At 49.2% G+C, this 9,151-nt stretch overlaps 1 protein-coding gene across 3 annotated transcripts in view; it reads right to left on the bottom strand.

The window, feature by feature from the left end:
• Pbld (phenazine biosynthesis like protein domain containing) overlaps window positions 1-9,151 on the bottom strand; it is a 40,519-nt gene that overhangs the window by 15,509 nt on the left and 15,859 nt on the right. Inside the window, exons 7-10 of one of the 3 annotated variants that reach the window (XM_031348278.1) lie at window positions 8,265-8,353; window positions 7,718-7,896; window positions 5,402-5,464; window positions 3,755-4,048 (exon numbers count right to left, since the gene is read on the bottom strand). The exons of the other annotated variants lie outside the window; for them this stretch is intronic. Coding sequence (XP_031204138.1) covers window positions 3,936-4,048; window positions 5,402-5,464; window positions 7,718-7,896; window positions 8,265-8,353 — 444 coding nt within the window. The 3' untranslated portion in view covers window positions 3,755-3,935. Of the gene's footprint in view, window positions 1-3,754; window positions 4,049-5,401; window positions 5,465-7,717; window positions 7,897-8,264; window positions 8,354-9,151 lie in introns of those variants that run through there. 3 annotated transcript variants of the gene reach the window in all.

Below are 9,151 nucleotides of genomic sequence, written 5' to 3'. Positions count from 1 at the left end.
AAAAAGTTAAAGTTTTACTAGTGCACACATGCAATTAGTGGTTCCCAGACTGAAAGGCAAACAATTGTGCCAAAAGGATTACCTGTAGAGATTCCAATCCTCTAACATATTTTAGCATTTGTACTAAATGACCTTTGACTTTTGCAGAGTATTTTAGTGCTGAGCAGGTAAGCTTGCTTGGCATGCGCAAAGCCTGGGATCTATTTCCCCATCCGCACGCATCTGTGTTCCCTGCCCAACGAAGCAGAGGCAGGAGGAACAGAAAGGCTCACGGCCATCCTCGGCCACATGGGGAATTCCAGGTCAACCTGGGATACACGAGACCTGGTCTCAAAGCCATAAGTTTACCAGCTTACACAGTAATGAACGTTCCCTGTGCTTATTCATCTGACAGGTAAAAAGGAATCATTGGGTTTTCATCTGCAGGAAATGTCACGTCACCCTCTTCTTAATTTTTTTTTTTAAACACTGGGTCTTACTATGCAACCTTCATTAGACTGGATCTCAAAGCTGACCTTGAACAGAGATCGGCCTGCCTCTGCCTCCCCAGTCCTGAGATTAATGTCCCCTGCCACCACAACCAACCTACCCTTTCTCCTTTTGAATTCACATAGCTGCTAGAGGAGCCCTAGCACACAATACCTATTAAAATGACTTCCGAAGTAATTACTGGGCACGCATCTGACTGGAGCAGGAGGATTTGTTGTCCAGTGTCCTCTGCGAGGACAGGTCTCCAGCAGCAGCAGAGCTCTCTGGGGTTTTTTTTCACTGTGTTTCAGGTTGTTTATGCAGTTATTTGGCGTTTGCACCGTAAATCGCCATTGTTCTCTCAGATAGCAGGAGTCAGCCCAGAAAGTAACAAAGCTGCTTCTATTCTGACACGTGGTTTCCTTTGGCACGGCTGGAGTGGAGCCCAGGCTTCACACGTGACTGGTCAATGTTCCAGCTAATCTTGTTTACCTGTTACATGGGCCCAGGATCATGTCTTGTTGACCTTGTTGGCCGTGACCTCTCTGTGGATCCTACAGAGGCCTTCAGCCTGTGGTCCTCCTGCCCCAGCCTCCGGAATAGTTGGGATTACAGGCTTCTGTCTCCACACCAGGCAGTGGGCCTCATGAGTTTAATACGGAAGCTTGTGAGCCAGGCTCAGTGGCCCTGGCCTGTGGGACCAAGAGTCTGGAGACTGCGACAGGAGCCTTGCCTTGAGTTTAAGGCCAGCCTTGGGATATATAAAAGTAATTTTTATTCTTCTGTTGTAACTGTCATCTCCGAGGCTTACTGCCCGCAGCTGCTAACCTAAGCCTAGTCCTGGAAGCTTCTAGCCTCCGCACAATCTAATCTAAGCCTAGAATGTTTTCAGCCTCTGAGACTTGCTTCTGAAGAAGTTTTCTTTTCTTTTCTTGATCTTCCTGAATTCTAGCTGACTGGTTCAACTCAGCTGTTCTGGCTCAAACACCTCTCCCACCTGACTGATTCAGTCTGGCTTCTTTTTTTTTTTTTAAGATTTATTCATTTATTCTATGTAAGTACACTGTAGCTGTCTTCAGACACCCCAGAAAAAGGCATCAGATCCTCCTTACAGATGGTTGTGAGCCACCATGTGGTTGCTGGGATTTAAACTCAGGACCTCTGGAATAGCAGTTAGTGCTCTCAACCACTGAGCCATCTCTCCAGCCCCATCTGTCTGGACTTTCTCAAGTCTCTGATTTTTTTTTTTTTTTTTTTTTTTTTTTTTTGCTCTGTTTGGTGTCTTAAGCACCTTCCCTTTCCTCTCCTCTTGAGAGTTGGGTGTATCCTATCCTATCACATCTTTCTCTGATTCGTCACTTTTTCTGTCACTCAAGTGGACATCACTTTCAAACAGGGGCACTTCCTTCCACAAACTAACATTACCTTCAGTGTTGGGGATTAAAGGTGAAACTAAGGGCGTGTCTGTATTCCAGCCAGAGGGATTAAAGGTGTGTGCCGAGGCTGAGCCACGCACACCCTAACTAGAGACAGGTTCAAATATCCTGCAACAGGGATACCTCCATCTCAAAGAAAACCGTGTTTTGGGCTTGACCAAAATCCAGCCTTATTGGTTCCACCTATCAGCTTGTGTTAAATGGTCCCCGAGAGGGAAAATACATGAACCCCAATAGTCAGGAGATAGACCTGCAAACTTCTGAAATGTCAGTTAAATCATCTTCTGAAATTGCATGTATGTATAGTGTGTGTGTGTGTGTGAAGATTTAAACTCAGGGACTCAGGCATGCTAGGCGTATGTTTTATGACACAGTGTTTTAAAGAGATGTTTTAAGCTCTGCCTCGGCTTTTGTTTGTTTGTGGAAACAGGGTCTCAAGTAGCTCAGGCTAGTTGATAATTTGCTTGGTTGAAGCTGGCCTTGAACTCCTGATCCTCCTGCCCCTCCCTCCCAAGTGCTGAGATCCTGGGCACATGCCATCATACCAGGTTTAGAGCTATCTTGCTAACTGGAGGGGAAATCCTACTCCAAAGTCACCCACGGGGAGTCGGAGGCACAGATTTCACCAAACTCCAAGCTCTGTTAAATCATGCTTTATTAAACAAGGGAACACTTGGGCATTATCATTCAAAGCCACACTGGAGGGAAAGGTTTCGGCTCACACGCTCTTAGTGTGTATTTTTACCATCGCATGACCAAATCAGATACATACTGTTGTAATCTCCTGGGGTTACTTCTAGCTGAGTGCAAAATGCAAAGGATTTGTTTCCTAAACAGTAAGCTTTCTCTGACTCTTTCCAATTGACCGGTCTCCCCTGGCTGTCTGCACCATCACGTGACTCCATATTCCACACAGCCACAGGGAAGCCTCTGGGACAGTCTACAGTCTACTGTCTTTAGTATTAGATCTGCATTCCCACAGAGTTATTGAGTCTACTATAAGGACTGTGAATCTGCCATGACGGTGCACACCATTAATCTCGCACTTGAGAGGCAGAGACAGGCAGGTGTCCAGTTGGAGGTTAGCTTGGTCTACATAGAGTTTCTTCCCAGCCAGAGCTGTTAGCATCCAGAACCTACCTGCGACAGATATGTGGGTGGGTCCACAGACCTGTCACCAGGACAACGGCGACCATATTACCAGAATCCATTGGGCTCAGCTCCCACCTTTACCTGGACTGCTACGTCATGGCTTATATATAATTGGCAGTCTCTTCCAGCTCTCCCTCTCTCTCTCCCTCTCTCCTCTCCCTCCCTTCACGCGCCGCGGTCCTCACTCCCCCCCCCCTTTCTCCTAATTAAACTTCCAAAAAACACAGAGCTGCTTGTATATGATGTCTGTGGACGCACCGCTGCGAGCCAAATCTATCAAGAGCTATACATGAAGATTCTGTCTTTACATTAAAATTACACACACACACACACACACACACACACACACACATTTGTAAAATCTATCAGAAATCATTTGATGGTGGCACATGCCTTCAATTCAACAGGCTAGAGGCAGAGGCAGGCAGATCTCTGTGAGTTCGAGGCCAGCCTATTCTACTGAGTGAGTTCCAGGACAGCCAGGGCTACACAGAGAAATCCTATCTCAGAAAATAAATCTTCCTTAAGGCCCCTACCCCTAAGTCTAAATTTCTTCTCATTCCGTATCAATGCATCTCTCACTTTGATTGGCAGTCACAATCGAAAGAAGGCGCAGCATCCGAGCCTGCTGTGGGGACTGAAGATGCACACACAGGCAGAGGCCAGACCCCACCACCGGGAAAGGATTCTGGAGACACTGCTGCACCTCCATCAGGTAGATGTCTTCCCCTTTCGGGTCCCAAGAGGACTGAGGGCACCACTCGGCAGACTTGCTGAACCAAGCTCTGTGCACTTGCTGTTGGGTTCGTTTGGGTTGGGTTCTTGGCTCTAGAGAAGACACGGTGTGGAGCAGTGGCCGCAAGCCCGGCATAAGCATCTCTAGGCTGTCAGCGTGCCCTCCAAGACAATAGCAACTCCGCCCTTCATGTCAACTCGCCCATCAGGTCGCAGGGAAACGACCAGTTCCCCTCCTCGGCGGGAACACTGAAAGGCTAAAGAGAACGCAACCTGATGCCAATCAAGAGCATTTCCCCTGGGGTTTACAAACCCAGGACTCCTCCCAGGCCAGTTTCCAGGATAAATCCCTCCCCCTCCACGGGTCCACGGCCCCTCCCACCTCCACCCTAATCTCCTGCAGCCCAGAGGTCCGCACACAATTGCGCACACACTGCCCGGCCTTTTCCTTCCTGGACCTCCGAGAAGGCCCCACCTTCAGCTCTGATTTGAACACAGGGAGTTTGTTTCCTCATAGCATATTAAAGCAGCCGTATGTGCCAGGCTACAAAAGAGACGCAGCCCTAGTCTTCCGGGGGCTCTGAAAGTCATTATGCTCATCCAGGGGAGAGTAAAGAAAGGGACTGTCCCTCTCAAAAGTTACATACTCAGCAGGCATTTATTATCTGTGTTTGGGGAGGCAGGGGTGAAGAGGGTTGGGACTGGGGGGGTCATTGAAGGGGAGAAGTTACAGGGAAATTTCACATGAGTAATAATATCTTAGTACTTTCTTGTTTTGATTTGCTGTTTTCGAGATAAGATTTCACTGTGTAGCTCACACTGCCGGACCTGTTCCTTCCTGGGCCTCAGCTACAGCTACTCACTACAGGGCACCAGCCCGGTCCCGGTCCCGCCCACCTAAAGCTTTCTCCTGGAAGACTCAGGGATGTGTGAAGAGATGAAGGCAAATCCTCGCCCACGCCCACCGAACTCCCCAACCCCCCCACCCACACACACACACACTCACCTCTTCCGCCCTCCCACCCTCACCTCTACCACTCATTGCCTCTTCTCAGCTCAGAAAAGTCAGACGGAGTTTGGGGTGTTTTTTTGTTTTGGGGGTTTTTTTTTGTTTGTGTTTTTGTAGTAAGCTAAAGCAACTATAGGGCCGGTGCACACGAGAGGCCCAGCCTCAGCCTTCTGGGAGCTCAATCGCTCCAGACTCATTGAGGACAGAGAATGAACACCTGTTGTCCCAATCAAGGCCACAGAGACTTTAGTCCTCCTCCCTTCAGGGAGATCGCATCCCTGGGGATCAGAGCCCAGCTTTGATGGTGAGCTCATGTAGCTCCCTCCAGCTGGAGCTCCTCTTCTATGCACCTGAGTCTTATGTCTTTCCTGGAGGGCTGAGCCTTCAGGAGGCCAAGGCACACTCTGGCTATCCTGAAGTCCACTGGCAGGGCTCTGTCTCAAGAGGTCTAGCTCGGAGGGGGGCAGGCAGCAGGGGAGGAGGAGGAGGGGGCGGCGCATGACTCTATGACATCCCATTTGTCGAGCATTTGAAGGTCCCTAGTTCAATACCCGAGCAACTCAGAGAGAAGGAGAGAAAGGGCAGGGAAGAGCTTTCTTACCTCGCATTTCCTTCTTCCCCAGCTCCTCAGACCAGTAGGGGCCAAGCAGAGTGTGGGTGGACCCTACAAGAAGTGACAAGTTTTGAGAGCAGGTATGACGGTTCTCTAACTGAATCCACAATTACAACCAATCATCCCGTTTGACTAAAGCATAGATCGGATGTCGAGGCAGCCATGGCACAGCATGGAGTGAGGTAAGAAGGGAGGAAAGAGGTTTATGAATGAGCTTTTCCTAAGGACCTGTCAAGTCTGTCTCACTCTCTCTGAACCTGCACTGACGACGGGGTTATTTTTCGTTTGTTTGTGTTTTCTCTTTTGAGATAGATAGTCTTATGTAGCACAGGCTATCCTGCAAGTAGCTGAGGCTAATCTTGAACTTCTTTTCCTTGTGCCGTAACTTCCCAAGTGCTACCTTGACACGTGTACCACCATGCCAGGCAGGACTGTGGGTTTCGGTGCTTGTCTGCCCGCTCATTGTCTAATCAAGGCCTTCACATGAAGGTGCCTGCATCTTTCAGGGACCATAACTCCATCCTTCTGCTGTGTAAATGGCAGGAAAAGAGGAAACTGAGATAACAGGCGACTGTCCAGGGCTTTGGGGACCCAAAACATATTCTTCTTAATTGGAGAATTTTTTTTTGTGTGTTTTGGTTTCGGCAGTATTGAGCCCCAATATGGCACTCAAGTCCTCTACAAACTAGATCTCCTGGGTTCTCCTTGTTTTTTTGTTTTTGTTTTTGTATTTTTTTTTGAGTCCTTGTTTTGTTTTGTTTTAGTGTAATTGAACCTAGAACTAGAACTAGATCAGAGATTGCATATGAAGAACCAAAGTTGGGTGGGTGGTGGCTGCGCACATCTCGAATCCCAGCACTCAGGAGGTAGAGGCAGATGGATCAGAAACAGCTGTGCCTGTGTGTGTGTGTGTGTGTGTGTGTGTGTGTGTGTGCACGTGCACTACCCAGAGTCCTCTGCCATAGGGAGAAGCTCACTGTTCTGCACGGACACAGTGGATGTTCTCCCGAATCTTTAGCTGTGCTTGCGTGTTGAGCTTTGGATTCCTATGTTCTGTTCCTCACCGAGGACTCGGTGAGCCATCCTAGCTCATGGCATCTGGAGCCTCTGCCCATCTCCTTTCAGCCCTAATCCTGCTTCGCCTAGCGGGCCCTCCATCGAGCACCCCACCCTTGGCTACCTAGACCACTGTCCTCAAGGAGAATGAAAATAGAAGGCCCCCCATTTCTTCCTGTCTTCCCTCTGCTTCAGGATAGTACAAGGTCTGCACATGTTGGCTCAGGGATGTAGACACATTGTTAGTCAAGGTCACTAGAGGGGGACTTTGCAGCCCTTCCAGTGAACAAGACTCAGTGAGCAAGAAGCATAGGGGATAACTTAGAGGCCTAGGACTCCACTTGGCCTGAGCTATGCACATGCCTCTCTCTGAACAATGTACCTAGAAATCTACTAACAGATTAGGGACACGCGCGCGCGCACACACACACACACACACACAAACACACACACACACACCCTGCAGCTCCTCAAAGCTGCAGGTGTACCTGCTCTAAACAATGGGAATAAGTTAAATAAACAACTCCCCTTGACACCCCCTTGATAACATCCTATTTCTATCCAAATAAATCCCAGAACACAATCTGAGAACCACACCATGGTAAATGGGCCAATCCAACCTAGACTAGTTTTGTGCACCTGTACAATAAGGCAATCTGTCCGCAAAGTGAACTTTTAGGGAGTATCCCCTATTTACCATCTTCTGCCTATGTATAATTGGTTGTGTATATCATTAAAACCAGATGCACTATTGCAAGCACTATGCTCAGGAAGAAACACATGCACTTGCCAATCAAAATGGGAAATCTCCCCAAATTACGGTCTTGGGAACCAAACTGCTCTATTTCTTGAACCCCATAAAAGAAGATGTCAGAGACTAGAAAGATGGCTGAGCAGTTAGGAGCATTTCTGGAAGACTGAGTTCTGGGCCTAGCACCCATACAACCACTGGATACTCCAGCTCCAAGTGTTCTGGCACTCTCTACTGGCCTCTGGGGGTACTGCACATACAAGGCCACAGACAGACAGACAGACATACTACATATTCCAAATAATAATTGGACTACCCCATGGAGTCCAGTTGCTCATATAGCTCACTATCTCGACAGGGTGTCCTTTCCTGATTTGTACTATGGCTTGAAAGAACCCTCCCTCACTACTTTGTAATCTCTCTGGGCTTTGATCTCAATCCTTTGAGTAAGACTACAAGCACCTGGTTATCCCCAGCCCAGACTCAGAGAAGAATACCTGTTACCGGGTCTTCAGCCACACCAACCCATGGCGCAAAGTATCTGGAGTAGAAGTCATACGGGGCCGTCTGCCCCCCAGGCTCTCCTCTGAGAGTGAGGATGAGGCCTTTGACTTTCCCTGTCTTCTCAATTCCAGGCAGAGCCTCTGTGTTCACCTTCAGGCTCTCTAGAAAGGACCTTGAGCACAAACAGGATGGGTTAGGCATCAGCCTCCGCACAGGCCCCCTACACAACGGGAAAGAGGCTGGACTGCGCCCAGCAGAGGGAAAGGAGAGCCTGCCCTGACATCTACCCTTGGGAAAGAATGCGGTTGGGCCAAGAGTGGCCGAGGATGCCTCTAATCCTCACACTCTGGTGGCAGAGGCAGGTGGATCTCTGTGAGTCTGAGGCCCGCCTGATCTACAGAGTGAGTGAGTTCCAGGCCAGCCAAAGCGACACAGAAGAAGAAAAAAGAAGGCAAGCCATGCTTTGGAGACAGCACAGCCTGACCAAAGCAGAGCAGAAATCTGGGTGCTGGCATGGAAATGGTTAAACGTGGCGTTTACCTGTCATAAGAATCGCTGAGCCGGACCAGGAGGTTTTTGGTATCTGGAGAGTACCGGATGTCCTGGACCAGGGTGTCACCTATGGCTGCCTGTGAAGCAGACCAAAACTCTTTAGAGGGCCAACTGTTCCGCAGTTGTTGGATGATCTTCTAGCATGCCCGAAGCCCTGAGTCAATCCCCAGCACCACATTAACTGGGCATGGAGAAGTGTGCTTATACCCAAGAGAGAGAGGCAGGGAGGTCAGGGGTCTGGGGTCAACCTCGGCTAGCAGCAAATGTGAAGCCAGGCTGGGATGTCTGAGAGTCGAACTGTTGTGTATACAGTGAGGTCGTGGCCAGCCAGGGCTACACAGTGATATCCTCGACAGCAGCAGTACACCTCCTCGGAGGCATGCTTCAGTCCCCGAGTATGAGGGACAATCTCTTATAAAATATGTGTTATGAGCCAGGCACCCCATTGTCCCCAGGTCCCACAAGGCTCCTTCATTTTCAGGACTCAAAGTATGGCTTAAAGACAGCTAGCTTCCTGGCCAACAGAAGGACCTTTCAGAAGGCCACATAGTTTCCCCTCAGCCAGCCCCGAAGCAGGCACTGTTCATCAGTGTTCAGCATGTGTCCTAACACACAGCTCCATCAGGCAGGGCCATAGGACTCCAGCTTCCCTCCCCCCATCCCCTCCTCCCTCCATCTCTATTTCCCTCTCCCTCCCCTCTCTTCCCCCTCTTTCTATTGCTGTCTGCCTCTCTCACGTTTGAGTCAATCTTGAATCAAGTCTGAACCCGTGTGTCAATTGTCTTTCAAGGTGGGAGCCCCTTGCCCATTGCCACGCACACTCGTCTACTCCAGTCACATCCATAATATCGGGGATAAAATCCTGATAAAGGATA

This window comes from Mastomys coucha, unplaced genomic scaffold, assembly GCF_008632895.1.
Source record: "Mastomys coucha isolate ucsf_1 unplaced genomic scaffold, UCSF_Mcou_1 pScaffold3, whole genome shotgun sequence".
Taxonomy (NCBI): Eukaryota; Metazoa; Chordata; class Mammalia; order Rodentia; family Muridae; genus Mastomys; species Mastomys coucha.
This window is presented reverse-complemented; position numbering and strand designations above follow the sequence as displayed.